Source organism: Vicia villosa, unplaced genomic scaffold, assembly GCF_029867415.1.
Source record: "Vicia villosa cultivar HV-30 ecotype Madison, WI unplaced genomic scaffold, Vvil1.0 ctg.000835F_1_1, whole genome shotgun sequence".
In the NCBI taxonomy this organism is placed as follows: domain Eukaryota; kingdom Viridiplantae; phylum Streptophyta; class Magnoliopsida; order Fabales; family Fabaceae; genus Vicia; species Vicia villosa.
The window spans coordinates 157,962-176,544 of record NW_026705367.1 but is presented as its reverse complement, the minus strand read 5'-3'; the positions used below and the strand labels follow the sequence as shown (position 1 = coordinate 176,544).

The 18,583-nt window shown below is 32.9% G+C and overlaps 1 protein-coding gene across 1 annotated transcript; it reads right to left on the bottom strand.

The window, feature by feature from the left end:
• Positions 1-1,187: 1,187 nt before the first annotated feature.
• LOC131631505 (glutamyl-tRNA reductase 1, chloroplastic-like) lies at positions 1,188-4,005 on the bottom strand. The gene is made up of 3 exons (XM_058902301.1): positions 3,560-4,005; positions 3,238-3,479; positions 1,188-2,436 (listed from the first exon to the last, which is right to left on the bottom strand). The coding sequence occupies exons 1-3, from the start codon at positions 3,804-3,806 to the stop codon at positions 1,303-1,305; spliced, it is 1,623 nt and encodes a 540-aa protein (XP_058758284.1). The 5' UTR covers positions 3,807-4,005; the 3' UTR covers positions 1,188-1,302.
• Between the last annotated feature and the right edge of the window lie 14,578 nt (positions 4,006-18,583).

Below are 18,583 nucleotides of genomic sequence, written 5' to 3'. Positions count from 1 at the left end.
GAAGAAAGGGATGAAAGAGAAAAAAAAATAGAGAATAGAGAGAGATTTGATAAGTTTGATAAAATAGAAGAGTTGTATTATTTTAATAATAAAATTAAGAACTTTATGGTACAAAGACCAAAAAAACCATAATTTTAATGTAGTGGCAAAAAATCGAATAAGGGTATTTTGGATTTTTCCACAACCATTAATTTTCTTATATTATAGATTGATAGATTTTTTTTTTTGAAGAAAGAAGTGAGAAAGTGATGAAAGAGAAAAAAATAGAAAATAGAGAGAGATTTGATAAGTTCGATAAAATATAAGAATTGTATTATTTTAATAATAAAATTAAGAACTTTATGGTACAAAGACCAAAAAACCACAATTTTAATGTGGTGGCAAAAACTCAAATAAGGGTATTTTGGACTTTTCCACAATCATTAATTTTCTTATATTATAGATTATAGATTGATAGTTTTTTTTGGAAGAAATAAGTGAGAAAGTGATGAAAGAGAAAAAAAAATAGAGAATAAAGAGAGAATTGATAAGTTTGATAAAATATAAGAGTTGTATTATTTTAATAATAAAATTAAGAATTTTATGGTACAAAGACCAAAAAACCACAATTTTAATGTGGTGGCAAAAAATCAAATAAGGGTATTTTGGACTTTTTTCACAACCATTAAATTTCTTATATTATAGATTGATAGATTTGTTTTGGAAGAAAGAAGTGAGAAAGTGATGAAAGAGAAAAAAATAGAGAATGGAGAGAGATTTGATAAGTTTGATAAAATATAATAATTGTATTATTTTAATAATAAAATTAAGAACTTTATGGTACAAAAACAAAAAAACCACAATTTTAATGTGGTGGCAAAAAATCAAATAAGGGTATTTTGGACTTTTCCACAACTATTAATTTTCTTATATTATAGATAGATTATGGATTAATAGAATTTTTTTTGAAGAAAGAAGTGAGAAAGTGATGAAAGAGAAAAAAAAATAGAGAATAGAGAGAGATTTGATAAGTTTTATAAAATATAAGAGTTGTATTATTTTAATAATAAAATTAAGAACTTTATGGTACAAAGACCAAAAAACCACAATTTTAATGTGGTGGCAAAAAATCAAATAAAGGTATTTTGGACTTTTCCACAGCCATTAATTTTCTTATATTATAGATACATAACAACATCAACAACAACAAAAAAAACAAAGAAGCTTTTGTTTCAATCATGCAACTGAAAACCAACCATATGATTCTCAATCCTAAACAAACGAGTTTAATCAACAACAATGGTATCATATTAATTAATCTTACTATGGTTTTTGCTCCACTTTAGCTCTAATCTTCTGCTCCAAAACAGAAACCTCAGTTTCAAGACTAAACATTCTATTCAAAGCATGCATATTCTCAAGTGTCTCACTCAATGTCCTACTATCACTCCCATCACATCTCAAATGTTGCATTGGCCCATGAAGCATTTTATTCACTATACCTTTACTAAGATCATCCACTGCCTTTTGTGTCTTCTTGTTTATATCCTCATCCCTCATTCTACCTAAGCATTTCTCAACCTCAGCAACCCTTAATCTCTCAGCATAAGCTCTCAGTTTCTTGATGGTAGGAACAGTTTCTAATGAGTCTCGCCACGCTTCGAATTGGCCCGATTCTTCGCTAATGATCACTTGCGCTTCCATTGCTTTTCTTAGTCTGTCCTCTTTGTTAGCAGCCACTACCTCTTTGAGGTCATCAACATTGTAAACCTTGACTGATTCGAGATCGTTAAGGCACGAACCTACGTTTCTCGGAACAGAAATATCGACGAAGAGACGTTTTCGTCCCGCTTCTTCGCTTGCCAAAGGAAGTTCCTTAACATGTTGTTTTAAAATCAAAGGATTCTCTGATGCTGTGCTAGTGAAAACTACGTCAGCTTCACCGACGCAATCGAGCATATCAGAGAGCGGTTTGTAGATTATCTCGACATCATTTATTTCGGCGCGGATAGCCGCGACTCGCTCTTCGGTTCGGTTAACAACTACCATCTTCTTACACCCTTTTGCAACCAAATGCTTGATCACAAGCTTCCCCATTTTGCCTGCTCCGATGACTAGCATTCTTGCATTTCCATGTGAGGCTTGATCAGGTAACTTCATCAGTGCTAATTCGACCGCAGCCGAGCTCACAGAAACTGCTCCGGCCGCAATGTTGGTTTCCGTTCGGACCCTTTTGCCGACGGTGATTGCGTGCTTGAATAGTCCACTGATGTTTCTTCCAAATCCATTAACTCCTTGGCCTGCTTTCACTACTTGCTTGACTTGTGCAAGGATTTGGCCTTCTCCCATTACAAGAGAATCAAGTCCTGCTGATACTTCGAAAAGGTGTTGGGTTGCGTCTTTGTTGTATAGCAGAAATAAATACTGTGATAGCTCTGATGCAGGTATTCCACTTGTCTGCAAAACAAGAACAAAACAAGATTATCCAATCTGTATCAATGCACTAGAAAATAAAAACAACTTAAGACACTATTTGGATAAACAACTTAATTAATTAAGCGCTTATCACACAAGTCCTTATGTATATGCTAAATATTTTTGTTAAGAAATGTGGCTGGCATAACTCATCCTACAAAACCCGGCTTGTAGGGTGAGAATTATCCTTACTTATAAGCACATGATCAGATTAAATATTATCCGATGTGCGACTCTTAACTCATCCCCTAACACCCAAGATTCAGGCCCATGACTAGGACTGGACATCTGAAGCCTGAAAATAAATGGGGAGTAGTCCAATAGCAGAAATCTGATAGGGGTGATCCACTGGATCTTAAATCATGTTCTTGATCCTGTGTTAAGAAATGTGGCTGGTCTAATTCATTCCTACGAGATCGGCTTGTAGGGTGAGGATTACCTCACTAATAAGCACATGTTCATCTCATATATTATCTGATGTGTGACTCTCAACAACTTTCATACACTCACCCAAATAGTCTCACCACAAATGTTTATATCAATAGATAGACTCAGATAAGTCGATCCAGACATATATATTGACAGAGCCGTCTCAAGTTTTAAGAAATCCTATATAGGTTAGCCAAAAAGTTTATCTATGGTAAAACAAATAGAAGTTCTATTTAATCGCAATTTACCACTAACAATTTTTATGAAACTCTATTTAACCACGGTTATACTGTTTTTCGGCATTTTATTTTACGAAAGAAATGCTTGAAGATAAACAAGTGATGATGAACCTACATTTGACATCCACTCAGTGACTTCTTTAACACCACGATGCTGAGAAAGTGCAACAACATAAATCTCCATCCTGTTACACGTACTAAGAACAGCAGCTTCTTCAATATGATTCAAACCACAAAGCTCACCAATGGCTCTTGGCCATTCAGCTTCCGGTATAGCAAGCTTCTCACGCAACTCCACCGGTGTAGTATGCACACTCAGCCCAATCACCACAATGCTGCTCTTCTCCTTCGTATATCCTGCTCAATCTCAAACTCATCATAATCTCAAACTCAAATTCATAAACTCATATCTCAAAAACGTTGAAAGAGAAACTTACTATCAGCAGCAGAAGTTTTAAGCTGTTGTAGAGGAGACACAGACACAGACACAGACACATCAGAAGAAGAAGCGTCACAGCGAATAGTTGAGCCTTTCTGAGTCTGAACAAGGCTCTTTTTGTTTCTACCATGAAATGATAAATGAGTTGTAACATAAGAGAATGATGATGATGAAGATGAAGAACAATGTTTAAGGAAGAAAGGTTCTGGTTTTGCAGTGGAGAAAAAACTGGTTGAAACAGCCATTGTTATTGTTATTGTTAGTGTTGTTAGAGAAAAATAAGGTTGTTAGTTAGTATTGTTAATTTGTGGAAATGAATGATGATGTTGGGAATTAAGGATGTGGAAGGATTTGAAAGGGTGTGATTTCTTTGTGTTGTGATTGGGTGGGGAGGACACGTTTTATCCACACTCTCCTTTCCTTCCCAATCTTCCTATCTTACACCTTCTCAATTATTTTCCTAATTTTATTTTATTATTATATGATCTCTCTCTATCACACTATAAATGCCATGCATGCTTTAAAAAATATATGAATTTATGTAACATTTAGTTTTCAATAAAATATTGTTTATTTTTTAATTACATTTACTTTATTTTTTAAGGTGACAAATATTTCGTAAGATTGTTGGTGAAGATTGACTCAGGTGATAAGAAGTTGGTTCATTTGCAAAATCATGAGTTTAACTCTTAAGATAAGCCGTTTCTTTGAAAGATCGTAGATTCTGTGTCTAAGATAAGTTAGCTTACTTGAAAGATCGGGTTTTCAACTCCTAAGATAAATTGGCTTATTTGAAAGATTGTGGATATAACTTTCAAGACAAATGTCCCCACTAAAAATAGTGGAATACTAAATTTTGTTTCGGACTAACTATAACGGACAGAGTCGTGGGAATTTTTACATTCATATTCTTCAATTTAATTAAACTCATTTTTTAAAGGATAAAGTCATAAAAAATATTACACGTAAAACAGACAATTTACCGTGTTTTGTAAGTAGGAATTCTTGAGTTTTTAAAATGATTTAAGAAGATGTTAGTATGTACAAAACGTAATTATTTGTAAAATTATACAATTTTTTTTTATTCAAACATATTAAATTAATAAAACCCCTTAATTTGATATTCATTGTTACTCAGTATTTTATTTTGAAACTACTAAAATCAGTATTATTAATTTTTATCATTATCACCGTAATTTTATTTAAATTATGATATTTTATTTGATGTTCTCTCCTCTTGCAAATCAAAAGCTTTGGTCTTTTTGTGTGAGCGAAAGGATGAAAATGATATTTATGTGGTGTACATTTGACATTGACGTGAGACATGACGCAATCTGAAAATTACATGTTATTGGCATTCAATTTGCAGAAAATTAAGTAGTAATGAATTGGGAAATGAAATCTGAGAGATGTGCATTGAAAGAGGGAAATAGAGATGGGAGAAGGATGAGTGTGTGGCAGGGAAACGTTTCCCAGATTTCAGGGTATTTCTTTGCCAGCAACTTTCATTACAATAAAGTGGGCTCACTACCATAAATTTTGAGAATTTTTTAATGCATTTCATATATCAAATTTTTTTTATAGACTTCATCATTCTTGGTCACCTGCGACGAAAAATTTAAAATGTCCATATATTTTAGAAATGTATCTTTGAAGTTAAAAAAAAAAAATGATTTCGGAAGTACATTTTCAAAAACACCTTTTTTAACTTAAAAAAAATTATTTCGGAAATGCATATCCGAACACAACATTTCGGAGATGCATTTTCGAAAAAATGCACGTTTTGCTGTTTAAACAAAGCAGTCTCCCCCATTTCCATTTTATCCTAAATTTCTCAAACCTTCCAAATTACTCCAGCATTTGCAGAAACACCCTACAAAAGCTACTTCAAAGAACATCAAATTGCTCTCCAACATTCAAAGACCACTTCTAAAGCACCTTCAACAACACCTCAAATCTGTAAGTTTTCAAAACTTGAAATTTATGATTGAAATCGATATTAGGGGTGTTAGAAATTAGTATAATGTAGTACATTTAAGTTATTATATGTCACTGGATATACTTAGATAGAAAAAATTTGATTTTGATGCACTTAGGGCAAGGATTGAAAGTTCTGCAAAAATGGAATTCGCAGGGGGTTCCAGAAGTGCATTTCCGAAAACACCTCCTTGACCAGTTTCAAAAATGCACTTCCGAAATTAAGCCAGAAATGTTTTTATTTTATTTTCTTGAGGCTGCTCCAGACACAGTTACCCGAGTGGACCTCACTGCTATATTTGAGGACCGGACACATCATTTGCTCCCGGAGGAGTATCGGCGTATGGAGGCCACCCAGGAATGGCAATGTGTAGAGGGGTACGTGACATGGTTCTATCCGGTGTCAAATCCTCTAATGACACCCGACGCTCTCAGAGCTCCTAGGCCAACATATGAGGAGATCTTGGAGAACCAGCAGGTTGAGGATGACCATGCCACTGATCTCCTACCGATATGCCAGCGAATAGAGATGCTTGGGCGGGATGCATTGGATCGGAGTATCATCGCGCACGGCGGTCTAGAGGCGGTTGCCATCGTGCCGAGGATGGTCGGTGATGCGGACGGTGCAGCGGCATATACCAGGCAGAGGAGGTTCTAGGAAGTTAGGGTTAGGCATACTCAGTAGCTGTTGCCTATTTATTTTCTAGTCTTGGCTTTTTTGTATTCGGGTTGTATTATTTTGACATTTCCGTACACTGTTTTTTATATATATAATATTAGTATTTTATTCCAATTTGCATGTTATATTTAGTTTATACCAAACACTGTTTACATTAAGCATTGTCGTTTAATATAGAATACGGGACTAAACATTGTTTACAAAACAAAAAAAAATAGATTTCTGCATATTTTGGAGATGCATTTTCGAAACACTAAAAAAAAGTGAAATTGGTGTTTTCGGAGATGCATCTCCGGAAACACCCCCCAATTGATGTTTTCGGAGATACATCTCCGAATTCTGAGAAAATTTGGAAGAAAAAAAAAACTTCGGAGATGCATCTCCGAAGTAGGGGTATTATGGAGTTTTCGCTGGAGGTTCTCCCCTCAGGAGAGTCTACAAAGAAATTTCTCATATATTTATATATTTTTAGTACATTTTGTAAAATTTTAAAAATATTTTTAGATTCTAAAAATAATTTTTCAAATGCATCTAAAAATACATGAAATATATGCGGAAGTAAATCACACCTTTATTTTATTAAAAAAATAGTTTATAAAATTCGGAAATATTTTTCTGGAAAATTGGTTGTCAAGTTTAACATATTAGTCTCCTGTAGCTTCATTAAGAACAATATTGTGGCCCCCAATTTTCTGGAAATGTATTTTTGAATTTCAGAAATATATTTTTCGACTTTTTATTCACTTATACATGTATCTCGTTTATTTTTGGATGCGTTTGAAAATTTATTTTTAAAAATTATTGGATATTTTCAAAATTTCCTAGAATCTTTTCAACTAATATAGAGGGGATTAAGAAATTCTCTAAATTTTTAGAGAATCTTACAAAATAAATTTGACCTTTATTTAAAAATGTAAATAAAATAAAAAAATGAAAAACTCAATGGCATTACTATTATTATCGAGCAATAATAATTGTAGTATATCTTAAAGAGTAATGTATTTCCTACACCTAATTTTTACACTAATACTTATACTAAATATTGTTCACCGTATTTATATGGTAAGTAATTTTTTTTAATAAAAAAGTATTTTTATGAACGGTGACATGCATGTGAATAGTGAACAATGACAAAATTGATTAATGAAATATAAAAAAAATTGTTTAATGAAGTGATCAAATTGGTTAATAAACACCAAAATATTAAAATTAATTTACTAGTAAAATAAAGTTGGTTAATGAAAAGTAAAAAGTTGGTTAATAAAGTGATGAAGTTGGTTAATAAACGCCCCAAATATTAAAATAGTTTTTAATAATAAAACAAAGTTGGTTAATGAAGTGTAAAATATTGATTAATGAAGTTATGGAGTTGGTTAATGGACGCCTAAATATTAAAAATAACTTTTAATATTAAAACAAAGTTCGTTAATAAAATGTAAAATGTTGGTTAATGAAGTTATGAAGTTGGTTAATGACACAATTTTATATTGGTATCTCTTAATCTAAACAAATTAAAAAATTATATATATTTTTTTAACAATTATTTATTATTATAATCATATTTCACTATCATAAGTATATATTTTTATTTTAAAAAACATTATTCACCGTATAAATACGGTAAATAGTGTTAGGTGTAAGTATTGGTTTAGAAAATAGGTGTATGAATAGCGTCATTCTGTCTTAAAATAGAAGAAATAACATGATTTAGGTAGTATCTTTTTGTATTCACGTACCAGAAAAGTGAAAGGAAATCTGCCGATAAATTCTGGTAAGAATTTTTGCTTCGATCTTTCGATAAAAGTATGGATGTAATCGCTTCGATTTGAACCTATTTTTGGTTTAAAAAAATGTTTAAAACACATGATATCTCAATCGGTTTGATTTTGTTTGTTTTGATGTTTAGCATTTTTGAAAATAAAATTGAATCAAACCAACCGGTTTGCTTCGGTTTATATCGATTTGATTGATCGATTTAGAGCTTTTTTTTTCAATTATATTCATTTTTGCATTCTCTACTATCATATTTTTCACTGTACTTTCTAATATTATTTTTTCAAATAACACACAATTCATATAATCTATTTTATCAATTTCATGTTCTACTTTTCAAATAACTTACAAGTTATCCTTATACGTACAAAGCACTAACAAATGAAAACACAATAACCATATATAAACATCAAAACTATATATATATATATATATATATATATATATATATATATATATATATATATAAAAATGAACACTAATCAAGAGAGCTTAAAACACGAAGAAGATAATCAGAACAAAGCAAAACAATGATGGCATGACCAACAATGGTAGTATTCGATGAGAGCAACAGTTCGGTGAGAACAAGTTTTTGTAACTTAGGGTTTCTACTCTCTATGTTTGGAATTCGGTTGTTGGTTGCATGTTTTACTAAAAGGAAATAAACATAAACAAAGATGAAGAAAGGTTGGACTAGCGCAAAATTTGACCTTAATAATGGGTCAAATAAAAGACTAAGTGGGTAATTATAATTATCGGTTCGGTTAAGTGATTTGGCGGTTCCTAAACATTAAAGCTGAAAACCGAACCAAACCACCTCAATTTTTATTGGTTCAGTTTGGTTTTTGAATCAAAACAAAAAAAATTATGTTTGGTTTGGATTGTTAGTTTAATTGGTTTTTTCAGATCTGCTGAAGGTGTACATGCAAACATTTTGATTCAAAGTTAGCGACGTTCGCAAGTGTTAGGGGTTTTATTAGAATTGTGAGTATCTGATACTGATGTGCAATCCATATTTTGTAATAGGATTTCCAATGAACTATAACCTTTTATTTGTTACATATATCTGGGAGGACAAGTATCATAAGATCCTTCTAAGACATGTATATCTCAAGATTTTGTGATATCAAAGCCTACTTCTTGGATGCTTGGTCTAATGGGATGAAGTTAATAGTGTGATATCAGTGTAGTGATGTTTGTTGGCATTTCTCGTATGATCTGACGAGTAATTTAAGAGTGCACCTAAGATAGGTGAGTTAGGTATATAAAACATTTCTGGTTTTTAGAGATGTGTTTCTTTATTTTCTGGTTAGGTTATGTGATGAAAGCGGTAAATGCAGAAAGTAAAGAACACCAAAAATTTATACTAGTTTCTCTCATAGTCCGAGATTATGTCTAGTCCCCTAACTACATGTAAGAGATTTTAATATTGTTAGATCTTATGGACAAGTCTTTCCTATTCTTCCTACACAAGACTCTAACAAGATCACAAGAATAATCCTCTTTTGATTTTACACACTTATCTCCAACAATCATGGACCATAAGCAAAGACTTAGGAATTTGTAATAAATACAATAGATTGAAATAGATGAAGTTTGTTGAATGGTTAAGACTTATTCAAAAGAATAAAATCTTCTTCATGCCAAAATTTTGTTATTTTCAGTATATATTTGTGACACTTATTGATTCTATTCTTCCCATTTGTATAATTGAGTTTTCAGTCGTTTTATGTACTGTTTTATAGTTTTTAGCTATCCTTTGTTTTATAGGTCTTGGTGCATATCGGAGCCTCGAGTAATAAAGTGTCGAAGACATGACTTTGAATACGCAGTTTTGAAGCAATAAGGAGAATTTTTTGTAGAAGCTTACTAAGTCAAGCTGTAGCGCGCTACGAGAGTCAATAACAGAGGCATGGCATTCTTCATGAGCTCGTTTAGTGTGGTCATCTCGCTAAGTGATATCTCTTTTACTGTACTAGATATTTAGGGATAAAATGTAGGTTCGCTTAGCCAGATTAGCTCGCTTAGCGAGCTTGCGCAAATTTTGTTTATATGTTCTTCATTTGTAACATTTTAGGTTATGGTTTTTGGGAGATTTTTGACCCAAATTCCATCAACTTCATTCTTTGGTAGATTTAGGTTAGAAAACAACTATGAATCTTACATCTGGATGATTAGAGGTGGATTGATCGTCAATTGGAGCTGACAAACCGGAAGATTTTCGATTCATTTCTCTTCTTCTTTGTGTATTCTCTCTTGGTTGGGTTTTTATGTATATTTACTTTGAACTCATGTATATTTTTCGCCCATGGCGTTATATAAAACTTTCTTTACAAATTTGTGTTGATTGTTGTCTTAGATTTTTGCTCTGTGCTTGGGGTTTTGGGTTGTTATAGACATATACTTCTCAAATCCTTATCTAGGATGATTATATGTTAGTTTCTGAACTCTAGAGATAGATTTAGAGCTAACAATCTTTACGGGTGTCGAAGCTTAATGCTTCTGTGTTAGTTGTGACGATTGAGAGATCGTCGATACAATTAATATGGATGTCTGCTATGTTGTTGAGGTTGGCTGAGAGAACATCGCCGAGATGATTTAGTAGTTCTCTATACTTTGGGTTAGAAATGACTTAGGGTGTGAGCGATGTTGGATGACATTGATGATTATTATAGGTTGAGTGTAACTAGTCGATGAGTTTAAGTTTGTGAGAAGTAGATTATATGCATGCTTGATAAGTCTGTTTGTTCCGAAGAATGAATTATTTTTGAATTAATATTTACTTTTCTGTTTTCATACTTTAATTCATTCAAACCCAAGCTCGAAAACATCGAAACCGTTGAATGACATTCTAACAACCATCTCCGTGGACACGATAAATTCACGGAGTAATACTTCCAAATCTTTTGTTGCTTGCGCTACACAGGTTCAACAATATGAAATATCAATATCATAAACTCTCTAAGTGTTCAATGATACTTTTAGAATAATGTGAAAATTTTCTCAAAAAGTATCTAAGTATGAAAATTTGTTATGAAAATTATGCAGAGAGTTTTGTAGAATTTTAATGGAAAGAGGTGGTTGTAAATTGAAATTTTGAATTCAATTTATAATGATGAAATAACCATTCATAAAATCATGGCAATGGTTGAAATATTTTCTGCAAAAGGTTAATGAATTGTTATGGAAGGATGCTATGAAAAGGTTTGGTGAAAAGGTGTTAGGAACAACAGTATTTTTCAGAAAATTTTTAGTGACATCGGATTGCATAAAATGACAATCAATTGCATCATTTGTAACGTTTAAAAAAATTGCAATTTTTCCTTATGACAATCGATTGCATAAAGTGACAATCGATTGTCATGCCTGAAAATGCAATTTTGAGTTTGGCATATACGAAGACAAATTTGATGCAATCAGTTGTTCCGTGATACAACCGATTGTCATCCCTCAGAAGTGAAAATTTTTACTATGTATTTGAACTTACCTTATGCAACCTTTATTGATTCAACCAAGACAATAGATGAACTTTGAAGAACATTTAACATGGTTCAACTATGAAATAATTTTTTCAATGCATGATTAAAAGACTTTGAGCACTAAGATTGTATAAGTTAAGGATTTCATATACCTTGACACTTGATCACAAAGGTTGAAAAAAATCATGCATCTTTTTCCTACTTATTTGATAATGTAGTTGTTGTGCTTGTCTTCATCAAAACATGTTGGAAGCTTATACTCACATTCTCCCCCTTTTTGATGATGACAACTATAAAAATTAAGAAGCATAATATTGATATCTTTATAAAAATTTGAGTTCACAAAACTCCCCTTACTCTCATAACCATATATTTGAAAATCTCTCCCTTAACTTGATATCTCTTTCTTACTTGATTTGGTGTAAAAGTTAGTGAGAAAAAAGGCAAAGCAAGGCATATAAGCATATACAATAATATATATTTCTCCCCCTTTGGCATTATAAAAAACAAGGAGAAAAAATAGATGAAAGTAAAGGTAAAGATATAGAAATCATGGAACATAACCAAAACATAGAGAGTGCATAACATAAAACCATGAAAGTCCAGAAACATTAAACAGAGTACATAACCAAAAGAAGACACAAATAGTTCTCAAAACATTGATAAAAAATACATAAAAGTAACAGAAAAGTCTAATATTAGTTCATATCATTATTGTTGTTGTTGGTTTGGTCTTCATCTTGTTGGATAAATGAGTAGTGATAAGGTTGAACGTCATAGGGAGGAATGTTCATGTGTGTATAGAGATGGACAAATTGGTTGTTCATGCTTGTATTCATGTAGTTCATATAGTCAAAGAGTTGATGGTTGGAGGTTGTGTCTCATGGTGGAGCCGAAGGAGGAGCTTGAACATTTGTCAGATCAATGTTAAATCTCTGAAAATATGTGATAACCAATATGCATAGAGTAGGCCGATACATAATTCATTATGGCTTGTCATGTGATGCATTATCACATATGCCCAGTTCACTTGAATATTATGTTTGATGGCATATAGTATCTGCATCTCAGAGTTAGTAATAGTTAAAAAAAGGGTTAAATACCTTTTACCCCCTGCCAAAGTAGCGAGTTTCGGTTTTTCCCCTTATTAAAAAAAATTTAGCCTTTGCCCCTTAACAAAGAAAGATTCCACAACACTTAACCTTGTGGAGGAAGATTCCTTTGATTTTGAATAGCTGGACAGAATCTTGGTGATGTGGCTTGACACGCTGGACCCTGATGCTTGACACGCTGGACGTGATGCTAGGATGCTTGTATAAGCTTGTAAAAATACAAGAAAAGGAAATTGTCATGGCCAAGAATCAAACCATTCTCCTAAGGGTGAATAGGCGCCCTTCTTACCACTGACCTATGTAACACCCCAAATTCTACCCAAAAATATCATGCGAGAAATCAGAGTATTTTAAAAACTATCAACAAGCATTTGGGATATCACATTTACTTCCTATAAACAACTCATAAACAGATACATAGCACTTTAATCTCAGAGAAGCACAAAACAACTTATAACCGCTCTTAGACAAACCAACTTCATTTTAATATGCAGCGGAATCATAACATTCGAATTTATAAACAAATCATCTTATTTAATCGGAAACAACTTCAAACATCATAGTACTTCTCATTATCTAATTTGGAACTCAACAACTAAAACATGAACAACATAGAAACAACATTATAGACAACCCCCGAGTGCTACGTATCAGAGCGACACACCAACCAGACACGGTGAATCTACAAACTTCCACAGCTATACTTGAGTACCTGCCCATTTCCCATGGTAGGGGAAACATCAGCAGAAGGGGTGAGATATCAAACATTATAAAGGAAAGTATGATAATACATATAGCAAAGATAAAATCATACACAATTCACCACTTCTCAATATAAGCAATTTGCATCACAACAATAATGTTAACTATCAACTATAACAATGTATTCAAGTTTACAAGTATGTCATTCAAGCACATAATAACATATACTTCATATTCACAACGTAAATTAATACAACTATCAACAATGGCAAAACATGGTTCATATATTCCACATATATACATATATCATTAATACATATATATATATATATATATATATATATATATATATATATATATATATATATATATATATATATATATATATATATTTGCATTCGCATCATATACGTTTCATTTACATATATCACCAAAATCATGTATCAAACATCACCAAATTTAATTATCACATCTCATGCACACATAACAATCACCTAATCACATAATTACATATATTCAAACATCACATAACTCCAATGTAACTCAATGCAAGACATGTGACTCTATGCATGTGGTACCCAATATGGACCCAAAGTTCCACCGTTTCCGATTCATATAGAATCTAGCCACGCTTCAGATCCGGACAAGACCAAAGCCACCAAATGTAAACATATAGTTTACCGCTTTCCGATTCACTCTAGAATCCAAGCCACGCTTGTGTTTCAAAGCAATTCCACCTATGTTTCAAGGCACACTATGATATGAATGTATGTACAATCTCACAAATATATGCAATTAAGATCATCTCTACCATCTTAACTTTCCACATATCACAATAATTCAACTCTATGAATTATCCACCAATTGTACACAACATTCACAACACACACACATCATTCACATATGAGAGGCCAATTAATCAATTACGATTCACACAATCCAATTAACACTAGTAATCATACTATCTCATGTTAATTCTCATTTTTGTCAATTATACATGAACACACATTTTCAACATCAAGCAATTAGTCATTAGAATTAATGCTAACCAACTAACCATAAAGAATCAATATCAAAACAACATCATTGACATGACAATATATATTTCTCAACATACATATTCAAGCCAAAACACAATTACAAACAATTTCTCAAAATACCGTAATTTACCGATAAACCGAATAATTGGTCCAAGTTCAAGTATATTCCAATCACATAGACTTATTGGAATCAATTCAACTAATAATTTAACTATCCAATTAATAATTAAACTATATTAATTTCAATTCAACTATTATATTTCTATTCCATTATTTTCCAATTCTATAACAAAACCCATTATTTCACTATCAATGGTTTACTCACAACAAACATAACAATCTAATACACATAGATTATCAATTGCACACAACTTATCACATTTATATCATCACATTCCAACAAATCATCAAATACCCAAAATTGCAACATAGAAGAACATGGATATCAAAGTATAGAATTAAACCCACTATAACATACTATCATACAACCCTTTAGCATGAAAGAACCCCACCCTTACCTTGGCAAATATGAACTCTTTCACCATAGCTCTAAGCTTTTCTCCAAAATAAATCCTTCAAACATAATTTGGAGACACACCTAAAAACCAGTTCGGAAATCAGCTTATCAGACGAACTTAAAATCCTCAAAATCAAAATCGCTCCGGTCAGAACTTACCTCTATGAGTCAGGAACCTTGTGTCAAAACCACGCGACGATCCAACGGTTGGATTGAGAGATACATCCGTTTTGCTAAGGTGACTCAATGCTGAAACTTGCTGCGAAAATGAGGTTTCTTCTAGCTTTTCTCTTCCACCATTGTTCTCTTCCCTTTTGCCTCTTTTCTCTTCTTCCTATCTTTTCCCCCAAATGAAAATAGTAACCTCTAAAACCCTAACCTTCTCTTACTATCTCACTTATGTCAATTGGGCTTAACCCACCAATCCATCCATTATGTTTCTATCACTTAGGCCCATTTAGTTATATCTCTCTAGACTCTAATAACTCAATTGAGTCAAATACAAACACTCACATAATTAAATACTTAAATAATTATTATATCACATAATAACTAAATAAATAAGTAATTATTAAAAACACCAAATAATATAATTACTAATATAATTAATAAAAATATTAATAAAAATCGGGATGTTACAACTCTCCCCCACTTAGAATATTTTCGTCCTCGAAAATACAATCGACACAACCATCTCATCACCAAAACTACACTTACTCTCTCCAGACTCACACGAACACAAAGGCATTCCACACCTTCGACCATACAAAGCTTCAAAATACAAGCTCTCAAAAGATCCTTAAGCTACTGAATCGTCTTCTCCGTTTGACCATCAGCTTGCGGATGATAAACAGAACTCAAACACAACTTAATAATCGAAGTACTCTATAAAACTTTCCAAAATCTAGAAGCAAACTTCGGATCTCTATCAGAAACAACACTCGACGGAATACCATGCCAACTCACATTCTTTTCAAAATACAACTTTGCAAGTCTCTCCATCGGATAATTCCTGCTTATGGGAATAGAGTGAGCAAAATTCGTCAATCCATCTACAATGACCCAAATTGCCTCACAATTAATCGATGTCCTCGAAAAACCCAAAACAAAATTCATAGAAATGCTATCCCACTTCCACTTAAGAATGGACAACGATTGCATCAAACCAGACGGTTTCTGATGTTCAATCTTTGACTTCTGACAAGTCAAACACGAATGCACAAATTCCGCAATATCCTTCTTCATATCGCGCCACCAAAATAACTTTCTCAAGTCTTGATACATCTTAGTAGAACCAGGATAATTACTCAACCACTTTGATGCCCTTCATCCCAAAAATTCTCTTTTTCAAATCCGAAACATCAGGAATACAAATTCAATCACGACATCTCATGACACCGTTCTTATCAATCCGAAAATAATCACCTTATCCTCGATCAATCAATGTCATCTTGTCAACCAATTTCAAATCTGATTTCTGACCTTCTCTAATCTCATCAAGAATACCACAAGTAAGCTTCAACATACCAAACTCAAATCTCAAAATTATTCCAACAATTCCAATTCTTGAATCATCAACATAGACATATGCAATTATTTCCTACTCAATTCATTTGCTACAAAGTTCGCTTTTCCCGGATGGTTATTCAAACCAAAATCATAGTCCTTCAAGAATTACAACCATATTCTTTTCCTCATTATCAACTCATTCTGATCAAACAACTACTTCAAACTCTTGTGTTCACTATATACCTCGAATCTCGATCCAAACAAGTAGTGCCTTCAAAGTTTCAAAACAAAAACAACGGCGGCCAACTCTAAATCTTGCGTCAGATAATTCCTCTCATGAATCTTAAGTTGCCTTGAAGCATAAGCTACAACTTGTCCTTTTTGCTTCAACACAAAGCCTTGCAAAACCTTCCTTCTTCTTAACCAACAAAAACAGATGCACCTCTAGACGACACACTCGAACGAATCAACCTCTCCTCAAACAAATCTTCAAGTTGACTCTTCAACTCTTTCAACATCATAAGCAGACATCCTATATGGAGCCCTCGATACAAGACTAGTTCCAGGAACTAAATCGATCGAAAACTCAACTTTTCTTTTTGACGGTAAATCACTTACATCTTCAGGAAACACTTATGCAAATGCGCCAACTATCGATAATCCCCCAATCGTTATTTCCTCATGAACATCCAAAGTTGCAAACAACCTAAACAACATCGCACCATCTTGCACAGACTTATTCACTTCCAATATTATCAAGCTGGTAAGACAAGTCTATCTCATTCCAATACGATTTCGTCTACTATCAACAAGAGATTAAGGGTGATCAGTTCCTCAATTTGTCAATAGATAGCCGACAACCATAATGGTAGCGTAAACCATCGTTACTTAACCGCAATAGAATCCTTTACGTCACCAAAAGTACCATACTTCATTAACTCCCAAAATCATCTGAACATGCTAACACACAGCTTGTGATAACATTAGAACATAATTCCTTTACACCACTATCAACACTTTTTATTCTTGGAATCATACTCGTCCCTTCGCATTTCTAACTCCGACTTGAACGTTCCAACAACTTCGACAACTTTTCCAATCTCTTGCCAAGGATCCCTTGACAAGGTCTACCGTAATCCGTCGCTTAATCATTATTCTTAAGTCAACATCCTACGCAACGTTTACTTAAATTGATAACTTCACAGTCCACTAATAATGCTGAATATGGCAACTTCCTAAATTCCATCTTATAACAATTATCCTTATTCCAAGATGATCCGACTTGTTAAACAAACAAAATCTTAAATCCATGTTACCTTCGAATTCGGAAACCAACAAACTTCTACATTGCTTGCTCTGTCTCCTTAAGAAATATATTGCACCAAAAACTTACAACTGAAACATATCCAAGAAGCACAGCTTCTTCCCTACTTCGCTCAAACTAACCCTGCAACAAAACGAACAAGTACCAACAGTGTTTCACACACATGTCGCGTACTAAGGAATAAAACACTAACATCATTCAACTGTCACACAACTCAACTGACTCGACAACATGGCCGGACGGACCGACCTGCTCTGATACCACTAATGTAACACCCCAAATTCTACCCAAAAATATCATGCGAGAAATCAGAGTATTTTAAAAACTATCAACAAGCATTTGGGATATCACATTTACTTCCTATAAACAACTCATAAACAGATACATAGCACTTTAATCTCAGAGAAGCACAAAACAACTTATAACCGCTCTTAGACAAACCAACTTCATTTTAATATGCAGCGGAATCATAACATTCGAATTTATAAACAAATCATCTTATTTAATCGGAAACAACTTCAAACATCATAGTACTTCTCATTATCTAATTTGGAACTCAACAACTAAAACATGAACAACATAGAAACAACATTATAGACAACCCCCGAGTGCTACGTATCAGAGCGACACACCAACCAGACACGGTGAATCTACAAACTTCCACAGCTATACTTGAGTACCTGCCCATTTCCCATGGTAGGGGAAACATCAGCAGAAGGGGTGAGATATCAAACATTATAAAGGAAAGTATGATAATACATATAGCAAAGATAAAATCATACACAATTCACCACTTCTCAATATAAGCAATTTGCATCACAACAATAATGTTAACTATCAACTATAACAATGTATTCAAGTTTACAAGTATGTCATTCAAGCACATAATAACATATACTTCATATTCACA